The sequence below is a fragment of the Papaver somniferum genome, chromosome 10 (genome assembly GCF_003573695.1).
Source record: "Papaver somniferum cultivar HN1 chromosome 10, ASM357369v1, whole genome shotgun sequence".
Taxonomy (NCBI): domain Eukaryota; kingdom Viridiplantae; phylum Streptophyta; class Magnoliopsida; order Ranunculales; family Papaveraceae; genus Papaver; species Papaver somniferum.
The window spans coordinates 139,223,316-139,249,515 of NC_039367.1; the positions used below are offsets into that span (position 1 = coordinate 139,223,316).

A 26,200-nucleotide genomic window follows, 5' to 3' on the forward strand; every position below is an offset into this window, starting at 1 on the left:
TTAACACTTTATTGAAGGAGTGCACACGAAAATGGATCCCAGAGTTGCCTAACACTAATTGTCTTTATCAATAAAAAAAAGCCTTACGCTGATTGTAATTAGCATAGGTTTTTTTACAGGTCACTTGATCCTCCATATATATTAGATTCTTCGAACCCAAAAGATACCAGCTTGTGTGGAATTTAACACCTTCTTGATTCTTCTGGACTGTTGATGTATGTACGGACTACGGACTGACTGACCAAGTTGCTCAGTACGACTCTTGACAGAATATCTGAATGGGCCTGACCCCAAAGATTTGCAGGGACCTAGGAAACACTTACAGAACTAGCTAATGTCAATTACTAGTTTACTACACTTGCCTTAGTTGCATAGCCAACTGAAACTAGTCATGATCATTTATAAACTAGCTAGAAATCATAAAACCTAGTTCATTGTGAAACCATATCTATATTGATTACTTTCTAGATGGATCATGCATGTTTGTACTGTGACTTCTTACTGATAAAAAGGAAACTTCACTTCACCTCCCTTTGAGTTTACATAAAGCAGAGGACTTTTCTACGGACCTACGTTACAAAATATTGTGGCCAGTATTCAATTATACCCTAAAAAAACAAAGTTTTTCCGAGTGGTCATCATCATGCATCATGAAATTTGAATCATCATCACTGTAGAGTCAAAATAATAGTATTGTTGAATAGTGCAACTCAAGATGATGGCAACACCAAAATCATACATGGTCCCCAGAACATTTCATCATACAACTTGTACTGACATCAAAACATCTAGGGTATAGTACAGTCACTATAGCAATCAGAAACTAGAAAAAGGAACAGTTGAAGTACCAACAAAAATAAAGGTTAAAGATTATAACAAATGATCACTAAACCCAAAATTTCTAAAGTAAACTATCCATCTATAACCTGTATAGCTAGTAATGATGGTAATAGTACCTTACTACCTTACAAATGCTCTTCACGTGGGTTTCAATTTGATTATGTAAAGTAAATATATAACGTGATGTTTTCTATATATAATGTGCATAGAGTTGCTCTTATTTATAAAGCAATCCACTCAAATAACCATAGTACGCAGTTAAATGAATCTACTCTTTTGATCGTCTTTTTTTTTTTTTGGACCATTTCTCGATTTGTGCAAGGGCCATGCAAATCTTTTCTGTATCATTATAGTTTTTGTGGATATCCCCAGAGGAACTACTCTTTTGATAGTCTCGTATAAGACTCAAAAAGAAGTAACTTCGGTTAAACTTTCTTAGGAAAAAATAGTTTCAAGGATCAGTTGTGAATCGGATCGATGACCTCAAGCTTATTGGGTTTCAGTTGTGATGTTAGAGACATAATGTTTTAAAAATAAAAGGGTTTCGCTTTTCTTGCCACAAAAAAATCTGACCGAATAACTTCATCTATATACAGCAAATTGCTACTAAATGCTTGACCGAATATTACCATTTCCTGTATGCACGAACTAAATTGTTGATGATATAGTATAAACGTATTGTTTTCTTTGTTAAAGACCTTCAAAAGATAGATTCTCTTTTACTTAATTAACACAAAGAATAGTGGTGTGTTGTGAATCATCGACAAATTATTCCACTTTCTTTTGTTATTCACTGGCGAATCGTACTAGCCAGAGAGAAGAAGAAAAATATCGTCAGAGCCGGTGCCCATTTTGCTTCCCTGCTGAGGCTCACTAACTAGGCCTAGTTGTAAATGTTAGAATCAAACTTTTGGTTCAGCAAGAAGACTTTCAGTTTACTGGGACTAGGCCAACTAAGTTAGAAATTATGAGTGGGGTTCTGATCACTGAGTCAATTACGATTCTTCGTCAACCTCCTAGCTAGATTATAACCAAGTCTCCAAATCTATCAGAATCAATTGTCACCCGACTCACGGCACTCTGAGTAGCTTCAAGAAACAGGTCAACGCTTGTATCCAATCGGAACATAAATGTCCACGTACATTTTCGGGTCCACATTTCCACTACACACCCATTAATAATTGGACGAAGAAGGTTATAAATTTCAATGCAGCTTCTTACCAACTATTTATCTTCGGTTCTACTTCCAAAATCATAGTCACACACACTGTCTATACACAAACATCATGTACGACGATTACAGCAACGACGACTTATTCTCAGCTCTTAGCTACTCCTCCTCCACCACCACCACCACCACCACCACAGATTTCCTTCCTTACTCTAGCATCGAAGAAGATGTAGTGGCAAATTATGTGCCTACTTACCAAGTATCCCCTCCTCCACCAATTCTAATTCCAACTAGCAACGATGTCTCGGCAGCTATTGATACTTTGGGAGCTTTGAAATCGGAAGTTGGTTATAGTAGTAGCAGTAGCTATGGATCACCAAGTTCATTACCGAGTTATAGTAATAACTACCTTCATAATCACCATTATCAACCAAGTTTGTTTCAAAGAAGTATGAGTAGTCATTCACTTCTTAATCATCAAAAGGAGGATGGATTTTTCCATCCCATTTTCTCATCTCATCTCGAGGAGGAGTTGTCGCCTTCTTGTCATGGTCATGAACAGGTTTTCAACTTAGATTCTGATGAGAGTCCGATGAGAAAAGTTTACAGCACCGGTGATTTACAGGTACAGTATATATACTTAAGCGGCAACATTATCATACAATTTTGTAAAGCTAATGTCTATAATACCCTTGATTAGGTACAGTAAACTTTTATAGCATGTTTAAGCAAAAAAGAAATGCTTCACAAAATTCTTATTTTTTTGGTTAGTGAAGTTTACTATTTTGTATTGATAAGTTTGTTCTTTGTTGATTACTTAGACCATTAACGTGGCGCGAAGTACTGGACGATCAGACAGCCCATTGTCAAATGAGAACTGCATAGAAGGACTGAACAAAGTGGGGCGATACACCGCAGAAGAACGAAAAGAGAGAATTGAGAGATACAGAAGCAAAAGAAACCAAAGAAATTTCACAAAGAAAATTAAGGTAATTAATTATGTTCTTAATTATGCAAAGTATCATTAATTAAATTTATTGAAATATAAACAAGTATAAATGGTACATCATCATGAAGTATCATTTTCAGAAGTGAGCTTTTTGGGTACTATTCTTTAAAAATCGGTCCAAAATTCGAAAACAGCCGAAAGGAAAAAGGAAAAGCCATTAGTCCTTTTTCTATGTTTTCACAATTCAGTGAAAATGTATTTCTTAATCAGACCAAACATGTTTTATTGTAAATAATATTTACATTTCAAGTTTTGAACGCCCTAGCTAATATATCTTTCGGGTTTATTGCTTGATTCACAGTACGCATGTAGGAAGACATTAGCTGACAGCCGGCCACGGATTAGAGGACGATTCGCGAGGAATGATGAAACGGGTGAGGATACTAGTTATAATTCATGTCTTAATCATCATCATCAATGGAACCTACAAATGGGTACTGAAGCAAACTATAACGAAGAAGTTGACGACGTTTGGATCAACTTCTATGAAGCTAGCCTTCTCTGCTAGTTTTTAATTTACTTTTAACGGTCGACTGCGCAAATTAGTTTAAGGTGTGTGACTTCATTTATGAGGGTTTAATTTTCTTCCTTATATTCTAATCTAGCAACTGTAGTTTTAGATTGTGTGCTGCTAGTAAATAATCTTGAAGGAAACATAAATATGTATTACAGTATTAGTATGTATTAATGAAATTTATGTACATAATAATAACTTAATTAATTAAAAATATTATTTAGGGCTTTTTTAATATAATTCTTCATCTCATGCATGTCTTTGTTGTGCAAATTATCATTTCAAGATCACGAAAACCACGTTAAATTAAAAATGACTGGCACGATGCGACCCGGAAGATGAGAAGATGAGACGCGAAAATAATCGTTAAATCATCGTCAATCAGTAAAGAAATTCTGAAAGAAAGGGGATTAATTTCATGATTAATGTCTTGCTTAACATGATATCAGTAAAGGTAACAATACTATCAGTAGACCATAGGGGAGATTTTGTTTTGGCCTTAAGATTCCCAATATACTTGCGTACGTATGCTTTAATACAGTGAAAAGTCTGCTTTACACGAATTTTAGCTTATTCCGATGAGTTGCGTCAAATTCTTCAATAAACGGAAAATGAATCATTTGTCCAAATATTTTTAAAACATGGTTTAAATGGATGAGTAAAAATTATCGTGAGTGAAATTGACACCAAAAAAATAGTAAGGATAAAACTGGAATCATTCTGACTTAAACTTAAAAAATAGCAAGGATGAAACTGGATGCATCTTAATGTAAATTAAAAATAAGAAAAAGAATTTGAAAATGGGTAGGATGAAACTGTTTACATCTTGGCTATTTTTACATTTCTGTCCATCTAAACAGTATCAAAATCTAAATATCCTTTTCACTCAGGAATTATTGATTTTGGTTTTTTTAACCAATTTTGTGTTCAATAAAGGCCCGTACAGCTGCTGCAAAAGATTCAAATGTTCCTTCGCGTTGAATATTTTTTCATCAACACTCCAGAAAAAAAATGAAAACTACAAGCGAATTAAGCAAAAAAATCCACTTAGAGCTTTTACAATGATTAGGAGTATTCGCCCGCTGCAAATAGTGTTTCATTGAAATCAACCCTTGATTTCGTCACTGGTTAAAAATGATTTTTCCCGTCGAGCTGCCACATCTGTCAAACACCTTAGTCTTTAGCAAATTGAAGAGCCTAGTTATAACGAATAATAACGTAATGGACGGTGCCATAGCTTACGCGTTACGAGAGCATAATACATTTTGTTTAATCCGAATTATTTGATAGATATAACCATTGTTGTGCAATTAAAAGCTGGGTATTCTTTCCCAAAATTTTACTTTCTCTATAACAAAAGAACACTATTTCATTAAACAAAGCTTAGGCAATCTTTTCCGATCGTGTATAATTATTGTTAAATGCATCATCTCTTTTCGCATGCTAAATATATAGAATTAATTCAAAGATTGATCAACGCAGACAATCTCATTATGAGTCCAATATTTAGAGGGTTTTGTTTTAAAGTGTTGTTTTGGCTTTAGATGCATGATTGCTATTGTTTTATGATGAAATGGAATAATGTATAGCCAATTGGGTGCGATAAAGTAATTAAAATATATGTTTATTTGATAATTATTGAGTCAATTTTTGACTAGAATCCGACTTTTTCATTTTGAATTAAAAGCTACTACTATTCTTTCATGAATGAAGATTGTTATTATTATTATCAGGGTATTTCTTTCTTTGTTGATGTATAGAGGGTACATTTAGCCACCCTAACAAGTGGGGAAAACACTGATTCTTGTCTCGCACTAACTTGCAAGGCTTAAGGGAGGCTATACCCACTTAGTGGGTTGTTCTTAAACATTTTATATCTGTAGCTTTGTTTAGAACAGATATAAAAAGCCACTAAACTCAAAAAGAGTTTCCGAGAAGAATGTAATTAAAAGCCAGAGTTCTTTGGTGTTTAGTATAGCACCTTGTTAGTTTGGGTCTTGACTCTGTCTGAGTCAGGTCGCAGATTGTTGTTTTCTCATTTTCTGATGTCTGATTGAGGTTTGACACAATTAAAAATTAGATTCAAAAATTTTCTATAAATTTTTTATTTTTAAAAAATTTCTGTTTGGATTTCTTTCCGCCCCTAAGACAACACCATTATGCTCTTTCCAAATAACCCGACAAACTGCTTCAGTTGAGTTTGAAAAAATAGACAACCCTCAAGCTTCTTCCTTCTTGATTCAGTATTAGCATGTGGCGAATATATGTTAGGACTACAGTAAGTGTAGGATCTCATCATACTAATCGCCTAGAGTTGCCTCCCCTTAGATGTCTCTTCATCACTGTTTCAGATGAGTAAAAGTATCACTCAATCAAGAGAGTGACTGAGACTGAACTCTTATCATAACGTCTATTCTGATACACTCTCCACACTGTTTCTTAAGATGAGATCCATTAACTAATTAATTAGACGTTTCCTGTCTATAAAAATGATTGAACCTAGCAATTCATTCTTATCGTCCCCTAGTCAATCGACCAAGTGCATTAGGTTTTCTTTGTGCTTAATGATTGATATGATACAAATAGAAGTGTTCCACGGATAATGTGACTAACCTAAACATCATGAATATCTTTACAGCAATCATGGACACCGATGAGTATCCCGTTCGTATTGCAAAGTATTCGGTTAGTGTACGTGTACACTCAACAGGGGCGATGCCAGAACCACTGAGTTTAGGAAGGCAAAAATGTTATCATCCATTGTGCCAGATGGGCTGAGGGTGTTAGTAAGGATAAAACGGGCTTAAAAGCCTACCCATGCAATGGGCCACCTACCCCTGCACCCACGGACTAATATACTCAATTCTTCATTTGTGAACTAACCTCAAGGATTAAGCAGCAATCTTCATTAATTCTAAATTAGCTATGCCTAGTCTGCAATGATCAAAAGATTTATAAAGCTGAGATTATGCCACCCGGTGCATTCCATTTGAACCAGCAACGTTACCCATTCAAACAAAAAAAACAAAAAACCTACTTCTCTCACTCCTTCTTCAATAAAATTATGAAGAACAACCTTTCTCTGCTCAGATCTAGTACATTTTGGATCGAATCGGAACAATTTTTTTCACTATTTATTATTTTTTAATTTAGTTAGTAGTTTAGCTTATTTTTTGTTATGTTTTGTACTTATCTACACCATTATGATGGTTTTATTTACTATGTTGATGTTTAGCTTCGCTTTAATGGCAGTTTTTGGTTATTGAGTTGTGTTCCAAGATCGATAGTGATGCTCTCGGTGATTTCTTTGACGTCGGAAGCTTCATCACTAGTTACAATAGATTTGAGAAAATCACTGCTATTTTGGGAGCATATTTTTCTAAAGAGGAAAAACAAACTAAATGGTTAGAATTTACTTCCGAGAAAAACCATTCTTCCTCGTATTTAATCGGATCTTATTCATACTTGTATTTTTCTCACTCCGGTAATCTTTCTCTTTCTCTTGTCGGATTTGTTGGTATTGTACTTTTACGGTATGTTCTTGTTACTTTGTATTCTCTTATTTTCGATCTTAAACTCATTGTAACTTCAAATTTAAATTAATGAAAAGGTTCCTTGTTTATAAAAAAAAATAAAAAAAGAGATCCATTAAAATAAATCATTTTTATCTCGACTTGTTTTTTACTTTTTGGTACCTGAAGTAGAGATAGATACCACGTAGCAATTGCATGAGAATTATTTCACCAAATAGGTATGAAATAGGGCAGTGGCTGAGGGGTGCTCCAGCCACCCCCAAAAATATAAATATAGACCTCGAAATTTATTTTTCCAAAGGCAATTATTTGGGAAATTTTTTTATCCCCCCTTGAAATTTGATATTTATTCCATCGTAGCATCTTAGCCCACCTAGGATCTCAATGTTGCTTCCTTCGCTGTCACCATATGAGAATTTCATGCTCCACCAAAGACCCAAGAATAGTTCTCAAACATAATATAAATAAACCTACGGTTGCTTAGATTGGAGATTCATCAAGCTTGGATATCCAACTATATTCGTGGATTGCGTCATGTTATGCGTTACAACTATGACATACTCGATCAACATTAATGCTACACCACACGGATACATTACTCTAACAAGAGGCATTATGCAAGGAGACCCAATATCGTCCTATATTTTCATAATATGTGTGGAAATCCTGTCTACTAACCTGGTAAACCTTAAAAATCAAAAGCAAGTACAAGGACTTAGCATATCAGAAAAAGCACCATCCATCATACATTTAATGTATGCTGAGAACCTCCCAATCACTTACAAAGATTCTTCCCGATGTAACGTTCATCTCAAGAACCTCTCATTCTTACGGATCTTCAGCAGTCAGGTAACACCCAAATCTAAAATTATTCATCATCTGAGATTAGACCCAATCAAGGAGAGTTATCTGTATGATTTTTGGCGAATGCTATACCTAGAGTTCTTGGAAAATGGGACACTTCCGAAGTACAAGAAAACATCTTAGCGTCTAGAAAATAAAGTTAACCATTATTTCTTGGTTGATGGACAACTCTTTTGGTGAAGCTTAAATCAAAAACTTTTAAGGAAAGGCCAGAATGTTCACTCAAATATATGATGCCGGATATTATTGACCTATGATGGAAGACGATATCACCAGTTAAGTCCAGAATTGCGAACAATTCCAATTCTACGAAAACCTAATTCACATCTCATACCATGCTTCAGAATGTTTGTAACCTGTATCCCTTGCACAGTTGGGGAATTGACATCTGTTTGTAGGATAAATTACTTCTACCCCAAACACGATTTTGATGATGATTTTGTTGAAGATCGATCTGTTGTTTTGTTCTCCAATTTAACAGTTAAGGGGGTGGGGGGTACCTGCAAAAAAAAACCTCTGATGCTTAAGTTAGCTAGGGATTTTTCACATATAATTGTATGGGGAAGATTGCATACCTTTTTGGGTTCTGGAGCCTTGTATTTATATGGTCTGAATTAGGCCCTCAATTCCAATTTCGAAATGAATATAATTTGTCTTAATTCCCTTGCATGCCTCCCTGCATGGATCTGGAATAACTTGCCCTTGCATGCCTCCAGTCATGAATTGCATTGACTGGCCCCTGCATGCCTCATGTAATAACTGGCCTGCATTGATGACTGCATGGCTCTGGAATAAGTGGCCCTTGCATGCCTCCTGGAATGTTCCAGAAACCTCCTCTAAGGTTATGAAACTAGCCAAGCCAAAATGGTGCAAAGGGTTGGCCCAACAAATAAGCTTACACGCCAAGCCCAAGATGAATAATCCATTTAAGCCCTCAGTGGGGAGTAGAAATCCGCTAGGCAAACAGCATGGGGATGAAGAATCCAGGGCAATGGACTTAAGTTGTGTCGCGATGTATTTAATCGGGGCTACGTTATTAAGTTACGGCGAGATACACCGAAACAGAACCATGGATTTAAGTTGCGTCGTTCTGCACCATAGGAGAACTGCTGCCGGACGGATGCGGCTGGACAATTTTTGATACACCGGAATGGTGGTCGGACAAAACTTTGTATGGCCGCCGACTGTGGCCGCCGGTAACTGTTGCAGTAATTCCGTCATCGCTGCCGGAGAAGATGAAGCCTCCGGCGATCTGCTGCTGCAACTCCGTCAACGTCGCCGGAGAAGATGAAGACGTCGGTCATTGTTGCTGTTGATGAGTTCGTGCTGACGTTATGACTGAAGATGCTAACGACGTGAGGAATATTCCAACGGTGTTATAACGAAAATAGAATATTCTTCGAATATTCCAACGACGTTTGCTGACGTTTTGTCCACTGACCTCCTATTGACGTCATCGATGACTAAGTTGCTGGCTGAGTTGCTGCTGACATGGCATCACATCGCCGACGTGTCACTGCTGATGAGGAACTTCATGATGACGTGGCACTCTTTACCAGGTTTGTTTTGGTGACGTAGGTCCGTATTGCTGACAAGGCATGCTGATGTGTCATGCTGACGTGGCGCTGAGTTGCTGACATGGAACCAATCTGATGACGTGTCACTTCATGCTGGCGTGGCACTCTGTACCGGGTTTGTTTTGGTGACGTCGCTCTGTATTGCTGATGTGGCACTGAGTTGCTGATGTGGCACCAACTCTGCTGACGTGGCACCCACTAATTGGCCCACCTTGCTGACGAGTATAAGTGACGAGGCAGCAGTGATATGGCTCCTTCTTGCCTTGACTTGGATATTTGCACATGGGCTTCTATGTAGGTGTTTGTGAGGCCTAGTTAGCCATACTTGGCTTATAAAGTAAGCATGCTTAGGCCCATTGAACCTTACTTAGTTAATAAGAGGAGCTTTTTAGGCCTAAGTTAGCCCATATTTGGTGTAAAATATTGAGGGTACAAACATCGCCCCCTCTTAATCAATAACTTGTTATGGGTTAAGAAGTTCGGGTTCCCCAACTCTATTGAATTTGAATTTTCTGGAGTGTTGCATAACTCGCCCCCAAGCGCGGTGTTTGGAGTGTCATGCAACTCGCCCCCACGAATGTAAGGATTTCACTGGAGTGTCATATATCTCGCCCTCAAATGGTTGAGGTGACATATAACTCGCCCCCCAGTATGTTATGTGCCATGCTGCTCAATGCTCGCGCAGGGGTGCACTTCCCTGCTGCATCTTGTTTGCGCATGGAATGAAAAGTTGAATTTTTCTGCAATCTTGAATTCGCGTAGGGGCAATCCTACTGTTCAAGATGCGCGCAGAGTTGAGATGTGTACACTTTCACATGCCTGGACATGTGAAAATGTTCGCCACATTTGTTGATGTCCCATATGATAGGTTAAAAAATGCTCGAACTGTGCATTCACCCTATCTGCGAGGTGCCAGAGAGTTGTTGACAGGAGACTTGAACTGTACTGTTTCTCCATTTAGGACTGACTGCGGATTTGAATGTCCGCAGCAGCTTTTAATTAAACACGAACAATTTTGATAAAGTGTGGAATACCCAAATAATGTTGAATTAAATTTCTGAATAGAAATAACAAGATAAATACCTACTGTTCGACAACAGCTGCCTCGTTAAAACCTTTGCGTGGAAAACCCAGTGGGATAAAACTTCTTCAAGTGGAATGAATTCCATGGATTCCACGGTTTTGAATCTTGAGTACCATCGAGGTTCCTTAAGTAGTAGGAGCCACGAGATGATGTCCTGTCCACTATGTATGGACCTTCCCAGTTTGCTCCGAGCTTTCAACAGTTTGGTTCCATTGTGGCTGCTCGGGTTTTCTTCAGGACATATTCACCTGGTTTGAATGACCGTTCTCTGACTTTACGATCATTGTTCATCTTGATTGCCTGTTGGTATCGGACCAACTGATGTAAGTCTGTTTCTCTTTGTTCTTCTAGCAACTCTTTATCCAAAGCCAGTATGTTGTTGTTTTTCTCAGATTTGACAACACGAGTTTTGGTAGTCTTGAGACGTACCTCGGTGGGTATGACTGCCTCTGTCCCATAAGCCAGTGTAAATGGTGAAAATACAATGGATCTTTTTGGGGTTGTTCGATAGGACCATAAGACTCCAGGGAATTCTTCTATCCATTTTCCCTTTTCCTTCTCCAGCTTTTCTTGAGATTGTGCATAATAACATGATTGGTTGCTTCCGCCTTCCTGTTGCTCTGAGCATAGTAAGGAGATGAGAAATTGTGGAGAATATTCAGGCTCTCGCAAAAGTATTTGATCACCCCAGAATCGAACTGCTTCCCATTGTCTAACACTATCGCGTATGGGATTCCAAATCTGCAGACGATATTCTCCCATATGAACCTTTTCACATCATGTCTGGTAACATGTACCAGTGCCACTGTTTCGACCAATTTGGTGAAATAATCGGTAGAGGCTACTACGAATTTAACGCCTCCAGTAGCTTTGGGAAGTGGTCCGACGATGTCTAGTCCCCACATAGAGAATGGCCAGGAACTAAAAACTGGATGCAATTCGTTGGCGGGCCTTTTTGGAATTGGTGCATGCTCTTGGCATGGCACGCATTTTTGCACGTAATCTTTAGCATCTTTCTGCATGTATGGCCAGAAGTATCCCTGGGCAAGCATCCTCTGTGCGAGACTGCGCCCTCAAGAATGGTTTCCACATACTCCTTCATGAGCCTCCGCCAATATTTGTTGCCCTTCTTCGGCTGATATGCACCGCAAAAATGGCTCCAAAGCTACAGGTTTGCGGTACAGCTCCCCCTCGATCATTGAATGTCTCCAGGCATTCTTTTTCACCTTTGAAGCAAGTTTCTCATCTTCTGGGAGTTCACTGGTTGTCAAATACCTGATATAAGGTTGTCACCAGTCTGAAGCGTTTTCAGCAGGATTGCCTGAATCATCAATCACTGAACTGTCAATATCCATATTGTTTTCAATGTTTTCAGTATCTCCTTGTGATGATGTACTCGGGCTCTTTCCTCCACTAGCGTACTCGAGAGCCAGAACAAGGTGGCTGTCGGAGATGCTAGGTAACTCTTGGAAATCTTCCACAACGAAACGGGTGGTATCAGTTTCGACTGCAGAAGAAAGATATTCTAAAGCATCTGCGTGCCTGTTTTCCAACCGAGGTCGCTGCCCAATAGAGAACTGGTCGAACTCATTTGCCAGTTCTTTCATACGATCCAAATATAAGGCCATCTTTTCTTCCTTGGCTCTGTAGGACCCCAGAAACTGGTTAACTACTAGCATGGAATCAGTTACCAGCTTCACGTTCTTCGCATCTAACTGTTTGACAACCTTCAAACCGATAACTGCTTCTTCATATTCAGCTTCATTGTTTGATGCTTGAAAACCCAATACGGTCGCTTTCTCGATCCTCGATCTTTCGGGAGTAAGGATGACACATCCCACTCTAGCTCCACCAATATTTGATGACCCATCAGTAAATACAGTCCATAATGGTTCAGGTGTATCGACCTCCATTGCGGAATCGCCCCAGTCTGATCGGTGGCTGGCTCTATGGGTTTGAACAACTCCTCTTCTTTTTCGGTAACTGTTTGTATGTCGTCCACAGAAAAATATGCTAGCAGTGCAGCCAGGGCGTGTCCCTTTTCTGCAGTTCTGGTCTCGTACTTGATTTGATACGCCCCTAGAAAATTTGACCATATGGCTAGTCGGCTGGAATCATCAGCACGTTCCAGGATTCTCTTCAGCGGGTATTCCGAGTAGACAACGATCTTCCTACCTTGGAAATAAGGTTTGAGGCAACGAGATGCATGGAATAGTGCAAGTGCTATCTTTTCAATCTTTTTGTACCGTGTTTCCGCGCCCGTCAAAGATTTATTGACGACGTAAACATGCGTTTTTTGTGGATCTGTAACAAACAACATTGCACTCACAACGTTCTCTGTTGCAGCCAGATAAACTCCGATAGGTTATCCAATTTTCGGACTCACCAAAACTGGACGAGTTGACAAATACTGTTTGATCTCATCGAAAGCTTTTTCGCATTCATCCGTCCAACCAAAATTCACTGCTTTTTTCAACACATCAAAGAATGGTTTGAATCGATCCGAAAAGCGTGAAATGAAAAGATTTAAAGCTGTTAATCGTCCCGTCAGCTTCTGGAGCTCCTTCTTCGTTCTTGGGGATGGCATCTCTCTGATGGCTCTGATTTGCTCCGGATTCGCCTCGATTCCTCTGTGTGTCATCAAGTATCCAAGGAACTTTCCCGACGACAACCCGAATGAACACTTTGCTGGATTGAGCTTAATTCGATATTTCCTCAAGATATCAAATGTCTTCTGCAGATCAAGAAAATGCGACTCCTTTTGTTCACATTTCACTACCATATCGTCGATATACACTTTCATCGTCTTCTCAATCACATCCTTGAACATATGGTCTACCAAATGCTGGTAAGTTTCTCATGCGTTCTTTAGCCCGAACGGCATCACAATATAGCAGTAAACTTCTCTGTCAGTCACAAACGACGTATTCTCTTGATCTTCCTCGAACAAAGGTATTTGGTTATACCCTGAAAAACCGTTCAAGAATGACAGTCTCCCATATCCTGAGGTTGAATCCACCAAATCTCTTATCCGTGGCAGCGGGTACGGATCAATCGGACATGCTTTATTCAAATCAGTAAAATCGATACAGACACGAATTTTGCCATTCTTCTTTGGAACGGGTACGACATTAGATAGCCAGCGAGGATACTGCACTGGTCGAATAAAGTCTGATTCCAACAGCTTTTCGACTTCTGCAGTAACTCCATCTTTCTTGCTTTACGCCATATTCCTGATTTTCTAACGAACTGGATGGAACTTCTCATCGATATTAACCTGTGGCAGGCTACCTTCGGATATATCCCAAGCATCTCAGCAAAACTCGATGCGAAAACGTCGGCGTTTGCCCTTAGTAATGTAATCAAACCATCACGTTCGTGTGTAGGCAGATCTGCCCCTACGAACGTTTTTTTGTGCTTCTCATCTCCAATCTAGACCTCGATCAGTTTCTCGACTGTTGGGGGTTCAGCTGCGTCCTCTACCTTATATGATTCTGTAGGGAGAGGATTTTGTAATTGCTATTTCCGCTCGACTCGCTTGATTTGGTTCCCGCTAACTTCTGACTTCTTGTACTCTTCCATTGCACTCTCGTGACACTTGTGGGTGGCCATCAGCTGGTCGCTTCTAACTTTCACGACTCCTTCAGGGGTAATAAACTTCAAACATTGATGATACGAGGATGTGACTGCACCGATATCATGCATCCAGTCTCGTCCCACGATCGCATTGTAGGGAGCTCTACAATCAAGCAGCAGGAAATTGCCTAGAATGGACTTGTCAGCCACTGTTATAGGTATCTTCACTTTTCCAATCACCTTTGTAACTTCGCCATTGAAACCGATAATTGGATTTTCATCCTCTTCGATCAAGTCGTGTGGGAGATTCATAACGGAATAAGCTCCTAAAAACAGCATGCTCACTGAGCTTCATGTATCCACTAGAATCCGGTGTACATGAAACATGCCAATCCAAGCAGTTATAACGATAGCATCATTGTGGGGAGAATATACACCTATCATGTCTGCCTCAGAGAACTTGATCTTCGTGCAACCAAGCTCCCGAATTTCTGCTCCATTTCCACTGACAAAATCGATATGATTTGTCAAGTACCATTCTTTTAACTGCCTAAGCTCTCCTGGTTTCATCTTCCGATGCTCGCCTGCTCATTGAATGGATCCTGACATGACTGACATTAAACACATGTGCATTAATCACGTGTGCTGCGCCAAATTGCCCCGAACCTTTCCCAAAATCCTTTTTCACGTACAATTGTAGCTTTCCAGCGTCGATCATTCGCTGAACCTCGATCTGTAAAGAGCGTCAATTTTCAGTCTTGTGACCATGGTCTTTATGAAAGTTGCAGTATTTGCTCTTATCACGCTTATCACGTGTCTCCGCTGGCAAAGGCCGAGGGGGTTCAAATCCTTGCTTATTTTCTCATAAAGCTCGTGTAAGGTGTATGTTCAATGGTGTCAGCTTCATATCATGATATTTCTGATATCCAGTTTTCATTCGTTCCCCCTGGTTTTTCTCTCGAACTTCACCTCGATCGTTAAGATGTCCGCTTGAACGGTTTTTCGGCTTTTCCTTCTTCCCATCATTTGGATGATTGGATGATCTGTTAACTTCTTCTCGAGCTTTAGAATCATCTTCCACTCGAGCGTATTCGTCTTCTCGGTCATATAGTTCTTCCAAAGTATTTGCTGGTCTCTTGACCAAAGAACCGTACAGACCCCTTTGATCATACTGGTATGCCTTTTTGTAAGCCGCGATGACGACTTGATCGTTGGCACCATCCACGTCGGCCACCTCTTGCTTGAAGCGTCGAGAAAACTGTCTGATGCTTTCCTCCTTCCGAATTGCCAGAAGGAACAATGTGTGTCATCCCTTCCGATCACGTCTGTTGTATTTGTAGTGAGCACAGAATTCGTCAACCAGCTTATGGTAAGTCCAGATCGATTGTGCCGATAGCTGATTGAACCACGTTACTGCTCCACCAGTGAGTGACTGTGGAAACATCTTGCACATCAACTCATCGTTGTACTGCCACAGAGTCATGGCAGCTTCATAGTGTAAGACATGCTGATCTGGATCATTTGTTTTCTCATCGAATTCCGGCAGCTTGGGAACTTGAAAATTCATTGGCGGCCGGAATTCTCTGATGTTCAGTTTGAAAGGAGCTCCTGCGGTTCAATGCAACCTTTCATTCTTTTCCTCTCTGGAGCGCTTTTTCAACATTACTTTCTCGATCATCTTGCTTTTCCTCTCTGGAGCGCTTTTTCAACATTACTTTCTCGATCATCTTGCAAATGCGAGCATCTGTAACTGCGCTTACGTCGCCATCAAAAGTACTGTCTTCCTGCTCATAAACTCTGTCCTCTGGAATATGAGCTTTAGATCTCATTCTTTTCCTTTGGGGTCCAGTGGGCTCTCTTTTAGCTCTGCCTTGCTCCGAACGAGCATAATAATCTGGTGAAAATTCTCTTTCATTGCGCCGATCTCGAACCTCTTCTTCATCATACCTGAGACGTTTTGAATGGGGTGGTGGTTCTGGCAGCACTCTGCTGAATTGCAGCTTGTAACAGATCAGAAAATTTCCCTTTTTATAGGCTGGGTTTCAACCCAATAAGAAAGGCTAAATCCCAGACCTGTCACTCAAAAACGTAATATGGTACGTAAAGACTTTTTTTTTTCTTTAAAGAAAATATCAATAAAATGAATAAAGGTGAGTACACATCGTTATTAGTACAATAGAAGGTTCACTACAAAGATTCAAACTTAGATTTAAGCAAGTTCCAAAGTGAACATAAGATGGTTTGTATAATGTGAACATAAGATAGTTTGTATACAGGGCACGGTTTAAATTCAGCTCAAACATTAGTATGATAAGATAATACATATAGTAGATGTACATGTATAAGTTCGTAAAAGCATAAATAAGGCTTGACTTGTCAATTTTAAATTCAAAGTGGCAAGAGAATTATATTGACAGCGGAAATATAAGACAGCCAAAAACATGGGAAAATGGACCAACAGAAAATATACATGGATGTCTGCGAACCAAACTACCCCAGATGACTCTGTGATATACCCATTCGACAAGCAAAATTACCAACTTTCGCTTAAGCCCCTAGTTGTAAGCTCTTCCTAAGCTTACTGCCTTAACCTCTCTTCAAAATCTGTGGGGGTGAAATCAAAACAAAACGGGTGAGCGAACGCCCAGTAGGAGTTATAACGGCAAAAAATATAAATTCTTGCATAACACATAAATGAATGGATAAGAGCAGCAACTAAAATAGTACCAAATGAAAAGCCTTTCCCAATTAAAATTCATAACAAGATACAGAGATGTAAACCCGTAGGTGGGGGGACAATTAAGGCCTGACATATCCTAGAGTAGAGTATTCTAGTTCCCTATCATATCATTCGTTAGAAGGAAAACATCCACATAGATCAAATGAACGAGAAATGAATTAAAGGGAACATCCACGATCTTTGCCAAACTTAAAGTATACATTTCACAGTGGAAGTCAATCATTCAAGTGGATGCAGACAAGTAAATTGTTGTCATGAGTATCATTAAAGTATGTCATTTGAAAATAATTAAGTGACTACTTGAAACATTAAAGAAAAACAAATTAAGCGATTTCAAATTTGTGGCTGCAGACATTTCAAAAGGGGTTACTAATGTGAATGGAAGGAATTCAAACGGGTGTCACAAAGTTAACACAAACTAAAAGGCTGCAATATTTGATAATATGAGGGTGATTGAGAAAAATTAAATCAAAGATGTGCAAGAGTTTAAATCAATTTTTTTCTTGTTAAAGGAGGTGTTTTCAAACACATGCCTCTCGGAATCATTTTCGCAAACAGGTAATAGTTGAGTTTCGAAATTCAATGCAGAAACTTAGATTAAGGATGGAATATAGAATCTGGATGAATGCAAATCATTTTTGATCTCCACACAATTGTTTGAAAACATTCAATACTGCACTAATACAGAAGGAAAATATACAATTTCAAACCCAATATCTTATTAAGCAAAAATTGGTGGAGAATGGGTGATTGCATGAAGGTTTATGCATAAAATTTGTAAATTTCACTTCGCTAACAAACGTCTCAAAAGATCGTTTACAGATTTGGTTCAAAATTGTTAGATTCATGGTTAATGAATCTTTCAAAAGCTCTTTTGCTGATTCATATAAATCCTTAGAAACATGGTAAGTGTATGCAAGTTTCAGAATCTTGAATAGTAAAAAGCAAATCAATTGAAAATGGAATTCAGGGAAAAGAAAAGAGAAAAGAAAGAATGAAAATTTCTCTTTCGTGCAAGTACAGGACATTAAAATCAGTAGGCATAAACCGAAAAATTAAGAGAGCAAGAACCCCTACCTTTAATCAACCCAAGTATTTAATCAAATCTCGTGAGTTGATGTGCTTTGAAACAAAAATTCCTCCTCGCACCATTTTGAAAATCAGTAGAACAAGGGGAAGAAAATAGTGGAATAATAGACAAACATCTCCCTAGCCGCTGCTCATGTCCATCACGTGGCGCTCATGCGTCAATTCCCGTGACACTTACTAACTAGGCCCATTAATTTCACTAAGGGATAGCCATTTGGTTAAGAAAACCTAAACTTGGTTTAGGGCACTCTTTATTCTTTTCTAAGCATCTGATACTTGGATCACACGAGCTCGCTACGCAGTTCTAGTCAAATGGGTTAGGCTCGGCTCAATGTCTAAGAGAAATTTTAGTGACGTTACACCATTACCCACTAAAAAAGAATTTAGTCCCCAAATTCAAAATTAAGCGAAAGAGATATAGCTACCAAGATTACCTGTAACTAGTTCAAAATATTTCTAGCATTTCCGTTTTCAGATCTCAAGTCGTCTCTTCCAAGCCGTGATATCACCATCTCATTTTCATCGTTTTCGTAGTGTTTTCCCAAAGAACTTCATCTTTACAGCCGGCAACATGCAATAACATCCTGCTATAAGTCTTGATTTGTTGAAAGTTTTGTTGTGCTTCGGGTGCAAGTCTTGTCACTCAATCCCATGCAAAAGGGTCTACATTGTAACATCAAAAATTTGGTTGTATGAAGCACATTGCACTCCCTTTTGATTGCGTTGATGATGTCTGTCGGGAAATGACTTCTTTAATTCGTCTAAGTTCAAAGAGTCTAACATATCATGATGATGCTCATCCTTGCCCGTCGTTTGATTCTCTGGCCCGAAATTTCAAAGATTTCCTCCTCAAGTTTGCATGGCTTCTTTCAGATGTTCTTGGATAATCCTCATCCCTATCTTCCTCTACGGAATCACTTCTGGCCTACCACTCTTCGTCCAATTACTTCTGTTCAACAAAGTGGTGTACTGCATGGTTTATCACGCAAAATTCATAAGTCAGAAAATCCATACCAAACTAGTAAAGGTTGTCACCTGCGAACTTGATGAATAACAGATGTTCACTACAGTAATCTTTGAAGAAGATCAGTGTGCCTGCAACCTGTCCTTCGTATCTTGTATAATTTGTTTCTGCCATTTACTGAGGATGGAAAATGACACTCGTGTCTTCGCTCCGTGCTCGTAGCTTGCGGGAACCTCTCATAATACTTGGACGTCAACAACGGATCTTCGCTTTATAGACGGTTTTGGAAGGAATTCCTAGTACCATGAAAATCTCTCGAAAGTATAAGTCGCATAAGAAGTGACGTTGTCTATATACATTAACGAAAGAAATCGAGCTGGCTTGGTTAGTCGACCAATGGTCACACTACTGCTGTCTTCCTTGTGAAACTTCATCACTTAGATTTACAAAAACCATGACGACAAATTTCTAACACCCGTGACGGTCCCTATGATCATCAGTATTTTACTTTTTCTTGCGCACATGTAAGAAAGATTGTAAAAAAAAATAAAAAGTAAAAATATTCGGTGTCGCGAGACATAAATGAATTGGTTACAAGGTTTCATGAGATGATAATGAGCTCAAAGGGATTAACAACAAGCAAAGGAGAGAAAACCGAAAAGCAGAACTAATGCAATTGGTTTAGTTGTATAAGACAAATAATCACACCATATCTAAAAACAGATGTGAAGTCCTTAAGTCCTTGAAACAGGACTTGAAGCACAGTAATGATGGTATAATATAGTGGAGAATTTCTCAAATTGAAATAAAGTAGCTTGTCTTGTTTCGGGTACAAATAAGATGGAAATCTAGAAAAATGATTTTTCAATTGTTGGCTATAAATAGAGATTTCAAACATAAACCTTAGTGGGTCATTTCAACAAACAGTTAAAAGGGGTTAGTTTAAAAGTTTTGTAGATACCTTAAATTATGATGAAAATCCAACTTAATAGCACTTCTAAGAAATAGTTGGTACTGAAAATTTAAATCCAAGAGAAGAAATCCCCTACCTCGCTGCAAGCCTAATTAACCTTCTTTTTTCCGGTGCTTTCATAAAATCAAACTCCTCCTCAATACCTATCAACCACTTTCTGCTTCGAGACAATCATCTGTACACTAAACGTTTAGCCATTTCCCAGGTCTCTCTTGAACTCTTTCAAGTCTACATCAGCACTCGACTGCTTGTGGTATCTAACAGCGTCGGCAATCGTCAACACAAAACCTACCAGATTTTCTAACTTAATTAATCCCAAGGCGTTTCGTTCCTGGCTGAGATCCTTTTTCTTGCATGCGTAGCTTTAGGCTACAAATTTTGTACACGATAACATCTTCAAAACAGAGCACGAGTGAGATACACAATTGGTTAGTAATGTACATTACTAACACACCTAAAGATAGGCATATCACGGTATATGCTAGCATAAACGAAAAAATATTATCTTGGTAAACCGAAACAGATTCAAATGCGACACATCAATATGTTACTATGGGTTTCAAACAACCAAAGTGTACAAAAGTGAATTAAACTTCGAAAAATCGACCATTTCAGCAAGTAAGAAACCAACCACAGTCCCGGTAAGTCGGTTTAAACTACGGAAGCGGATGTCTTCAGGTACACCATCTCTTCGGTAAACTGAAACTGAAGTGGAACAAGTGAGCACATCATCCCAAAGGGGTGCCCAATGGAAACATATAACTTTCAAGTAATCACTAACATGCTGTACAGTTTTAAAGAATATAAATTGGAAGAAAAACAAGAACAAACTAATCATACAACAATTTATGCATTACGAAGAAATTGTCGCTCTAACCTCGCCAAACTCATTGGCGAAGACGACGCGAAAGCAACCCTAATCAATAATAATAACATCATCAACACAGAGTGCTCATACAAACCATGATTCATAATATTACCATCAAGATCAGAAAGTTAGACAAACAAGTATAATATGCACACGAGTGATTTCCCTCAAATAAAATAGTATATATAATATCATAAAGGATGAGTTATCTCCCTACTGCTGTAGTATTCAAAAGATGAGTTACCGCCCTACTATATTAATAAGCATAATATTTAAACAAATGAATTACCGCCCAACTAAATAATATTGTCGACGGATGAATTACTGCCTTACTTAACTTAGCTAAGAGCCGTGGGGAACAAGACACTCCTCGCAGGGAAATCTCACAATGCATATCAACACAACACGTCATAGCAACACCGTACATACAGATGCAACATATACGTCATACTCAAGATACGGGAAATAGAACATCACAATATACATTATCATGCACTCAAATAGTAAAGACTCATCATGCTCGCAGATAAAAGAAAGCTTAATGATTACAAGAAGGTTACAGAGTTCCCACCTGTTTTGAAGGCAAACCACTCCTACCTTGAGATCCGCGATCCACCAGATCCTCCTTTGAATTGTCCGTTGTTAATAAAAGAGTAATTGTTAATCACACAAGCACACTAAGAATTAGCCCACCGGCTCACAGAATGTTCATAACATAATCTCATAGAAGTCTCTAGTTATAGGTCAAGTAAACTATATAATGGTTCTAAACTCATTTATGACCTTACACTTATTCATTCTCTACCTTTAGCATAGCTAAGGTTTACTAATTGAATTAGGTTAATTATATAGTTCATTCGATAGGTCTAATGAATATTTACAACCTTGTAGAAGGAACAAAAAGGTCAATTCGGACCATCATGGTCCAAACCATCAAAACTAAGAATACATGACACTAAGCCCAAATGTACTAAACTCGGCCCGATACACAAGGCCCACTCCACTCGGTTCAACTAACGGTCTCTAACAGTTAAAGGATCAACTAACAGTCAACTTCCAGCCAAGATCAAGTCCAAATCGGTCAAGTGGTCAAAGTAAGGTCAAACTAGTCAAGGTCTGTTCAACAAGTTAACTCAGTCTACTAACTGAGTCAGGCGAGTCACTACTGAGTTCAAATCAGGGTTAGACTAATTCATCTCAATCAGATATCCTAAGTCAGCTAAGGACAGAGTCAGACAAACAAGCTGACTAGGATGACTAATGGTCTAACAACAAGATACAAGAGCTCAATCAATCAATACCATAAACAAAAAGTTTATAAGATTAAATCTAGAAGAAACAACTTCATAGTTCTATCTTGCACAACTCTAACTGCAATCTTGCTTACATAAACACTCCAATCAATTCCAGCATCATTTCTACACCAGTAGTTAGAGCTTCATCTCCCTCAGAACTACAAACTTCTACAAATCTCAACAACACCATTTACAATTCCACTATCCAAATCCTCTTCATTACTTGTAATTCAGCCTACAAATACAACTTCTCAATTTCACAACAATAAAACAAACTTCATCCTAACTTCATTCCCTTCATAACAACATCAGTTGAGTTCCTGGAAATTCAATATCTTCAACTGCAACTCAATAAAACTACCAATCCTATACATACATCTAACTGTCATCGTCTTCTTTATCACTTCTGCAATTTGAGTTCCAGACACAACACCGACTCAGTTGAACAACATCACAACCATTGCTATCTTATCTAACTAGCCAGCATCCAATTTATCCCCAAACTTCATAACCAATTCACTTCATAACTTCCTAAACCATCAATTTCATTATATTTGAAACTTCACTTCCCCTGTATCTCAAAATAACTTATACTACAACAACAACTCCATCTTCCCTACTCAACAGCTCCCTACTTCATCATCTTCAAGTCACAGAACCCTAGTTTTGATCCACCACCAACATCACAACTCAAATCATTGATTCAAGGTCTCTAATTGTTTTCTTAACAATCCAACTTGATTCTCAGACTTAATCGTTCTAATACAACAACTATACCCACATATAAACAACAAAGGCTAAGATACACACAACACACGAAAAGCATAAATTAATCTGACTTAATTTAAACTAATATTATTTTCAGTTGAAATCCCCCAATTCTCAAGTTCTCAATCTTCATCTGTAGATTCCAATCACAGGAACCCTAATTCTATTTTGGGGAAGAACATGAAACCCTAACTCCATATCATCAATATCATCTTCAACATCAACCTTAACTCTTAAATTCGAGACAAACCTATCTCCAATCAATCTCTTAGAACATCAATTCATCTTCTAAATAATCCCAGAGTTCTTCTTACAAACCCTAACTCTATGATTCATCATTCAGTAAACTAAGAACAGATGATAATTCCTTTTCCTTATTCTCAATAACGAAAACCCATCATCTATTGCTCGATCTCCTCATCAAATTATCACAATTTCAATCCTCTCTAGAAAACCTTAAATCAAAACATTATTCTTCTTCTTATAAGGGATAAATCAACTTCCTGAATCATCACCTTCTTATTTGATCCATCATATTAACAGACTTGATAAGAATTACTCAAGAAATTAAACTCAATTCTTCGGAATTGAGATCGACAGAGAGAAAGAGAGAACTGAGAAGAACACAGAAGAAAAGGAAGAAGAAAGAGAAGGAAGATAAGAGAATAAGGAAAGAGAAATGATTTTCTATTCCATTCGGTTTGGTGATAAGGCGAACGAAAATACTGAGACACCCAGAGAGTTGGATAAGGGCATCCAGGTCGGTCTAGAGAAAAAGTTACTATTTTTTTTCCTTCATACTCATCCGATGATATCTTCTTCTTCCGGTATCCGAATGACACGTTTGAGTAGTCCAACTCGCATAATTTTTCGAGAACTATTCAATGATACTAGTTTCGTATTTAAATTATTGTTAGAGTAATTTCTATTAAGTAGAGTCTATATTAACTAATCGAGTTATTAGTGGCTAAAATATCTCTTGAACAGTCTAATAGCATTGACGAGCTTGAGGGTCCTTACATTGGGCTCAGTAAATAAGTAGCCACTATAATGGAGTCAGTTATAAGAGAGACTCTAGAGTAGTTTTTGGTTATAACAAGTTTGAAACCTGTTTCCATACCCTGCAGTTCATGGCGAGTGATAGTTACCGGGGTGGAGTTACCTGCAACAGCATCCAAGGGGGCTCCAATATGGTCTCTGATAATTACTCCATAACCTGCATCATGGTATGTCAGGGAGCCACCAGCGTTGAGAGACACTTCTCCAATAGCAGGCTTCATCCAGGGGATTTCTATGTGAGCAGCAGTAATGAATCTTGTATCACATCTCCAGATATCAATCAAGGCTCTGCTTTCTGGGTTGTTAGGCATGATGATGGCAGAGGCAATCAATTTTAGCTTCACTTCATCAATGATTTTATCATAGACTTGTTCATGTGAGAGACTTTTCTGAGTGAAAATTCTTCTATTTCGTTCCCCCCCAGATGTGGTAGATGTAAGCATTGAAGGTGAGTTTCCTAATGGGTCCAACATCCTTTGCCCCTTTAAGATTCTGCACACACCAGTTAATTTGTTGATCCCAGTCTGTGTGCATTAATCTTCTTAGCCCCAATCTTCTTAGTTCCCTGTTCCAGACAGTGGTGGAATAGCTGCATTTGAAGAATAGGTGGTAGTCATCCCCCATCATCAGATTGCAGAAAGCACAAGTAGGATCCACATTCATACCCCAAGCCATAAGCTTATATCTGGTCTTTAATTCCATGTGCATAGCCATCCATACAATAAAACAATATCTGGGAATGCATTTATTGAACCTGACAAGAGTATTCCAGGTTAGGGGAGGTTGCTGAGTTCTAAGGCCATTATAAGCGTCCTTTAGAGTGTACTCCCCACTTCTGCTGGCAGTCCAAACCACTCTATCTACCATCAAAGGATCAGTCTTCACTTCATGAATAGCTTCAGTGAAGTTAGAGAGTGCATTGGATAGATTCGGAGATAAATCTGTCCATTTGTTAAACAACTACTCACAGTGGCATCAATATGGTGATGAGTATTATAAGAAAGCTGAGGAGGGAAATGGTTATAGAGTGTACCATGTGGAAGCCATCTGTCCTTCCAGATCTTGGTTCCTTCCCCATTTTCAATTAAATGAAGAATAAATTGACAGGCACCGTCTCTACGATCTAAAATCCTTCTCCAGCACCAAGAACAGTCAGATGGGACTTTTAGGAGCCAGAAATCCCTGTTTTTGATGAGGTTTTTAATATATAAACCCACTTGAGACATTTGGTGTCCTTCTTGATGACTATATCCCAGATGTGTCTGAGGTTAGCAGCAGTGTTGGTGGTGTCAATACACTTGATGCCTAGACCACCCTCTTTGTATGGGAGGAAGATGAAAGTCCACTTAACTGCTGGTTACTTGTAGATGAGCTCAATACCTTCCCAAAGAAAATTTCTGAAGATAGTGTTAAGAGCTTTAATAGTTTTCTTGGGGAGGACAAAGAAAGTTGTACAGAAGACCAACATACTTCTCAGAACTGCTTTGATAAGTAATATCCTCCCAGCATAAGATAACACTCTGTCTTTCCAGGGCTGTATTCTAGCTATTACATGGTCAAGTAGGGGAGCACAGTCCGCATGAGATAATTTAGTGGATATCAGGGGTAAGCCAAGATATATGACTGGGAGAGATCCACCTTCAAACCCAAGAATAACCTTAATGCCAAACTCTGTAACACTTTCAACTGAGGATAGGAAAATATTACTCTTGTTGTTGTTGACAACTAACCCAGTTCTAGCAGAGAAGGTGGAGAGGGCAGTAGACAAAGATCTTGCAGACTGGATATCACCATTCATAAAAATAAGGAGGTCATCTGCAAAGCATAGGTGAGTGATAGGGGGGTCTTTGAACTTGGGATGGAGGGTGTATAAGCCTAGTTGAACTTGTTGCAAAATTAAGGAGTTGAAAAGTTCCATGAGCAAGACAAATAAATAAGGAGAGAGGGGACATCCTTGGCTAATATCCCTTTTACCTTGTATGTATCCATAAGCAGATCCATTGACCATAATGGAGAATCTGGGGGTGGTGATGCAAATTTTTACCCATATGATGAACTTGGGAGGGAACTGAAACTTCTGGAGTACCATATGTAAGGCATCCCATCTGATACAATCATAGGCCTTCTTCAAATCTATCTTCAGAGTGCATCTGGGAGTTCCATTATCTTTGTGATAGTTCCTTAAGAGTTCATGGGCAAGCATGATGTTATCTTGAATGGACCTTCCTGATATGAAAGCAGATTAGCATGGGCTAACTAAGTACTTCACAATGTGC

General features: G+C 38.6%; 1 protein-coding gene across 1 annotated transcript; it reads left to right on the plus strand.

Moving 5' to 3' along the window:
• Window positions 1–2,077: 2,077 nt before the first annotated feature.
• On the plus strand, window positions 2,078–3,755 carry LOC113319543 (two-component response regulator-like PRR73). Its single transcript, XM_026567798.1, has 3 exons — window positions 2,078–2,636; window positions 2,833–3,000; window positions 3,322–3,755. The coding sequence occupies exons 1-3, from the start codon at window positions 2,127–2,129 to the stop codon at window positions 3,526–3,528; spliced, it is 885 nt and encodes a 294-aa protein (XP_026423583.1). The 5' UTR covers window positions 2,078–2,126; the 3' UTR covers window positions 3,529–3,755.
• The last annotated feature ends 22,445 nt before the right edge of the window (window positions 3,756–26,200 follow it).

Excerpts from the sequence above, each read along its gene's own strand:
- LOC113319543 (XM_026567798.1), top strand. The coding sequence starts at position 2,127 with ATGTACGACGATTACAGCAACGACGACTTATTCTCAGCTCTTAGCTAC. Across the intron at positions 2,637-2,832 it reads ACAGCACCGGTGATTTACAG|ACCATTAACGTGGCGCGAAG; the intron begins GTACAGTATATA and ends TTGATTACTTAG. Across the intron at positions 3,001-3,321 it reads ATTTCACAAAGAAAATTAAG|TACGCATGTAGGAAGACATT; the intron begins GTAATTAATTAT and ends CTTGATTCACAG.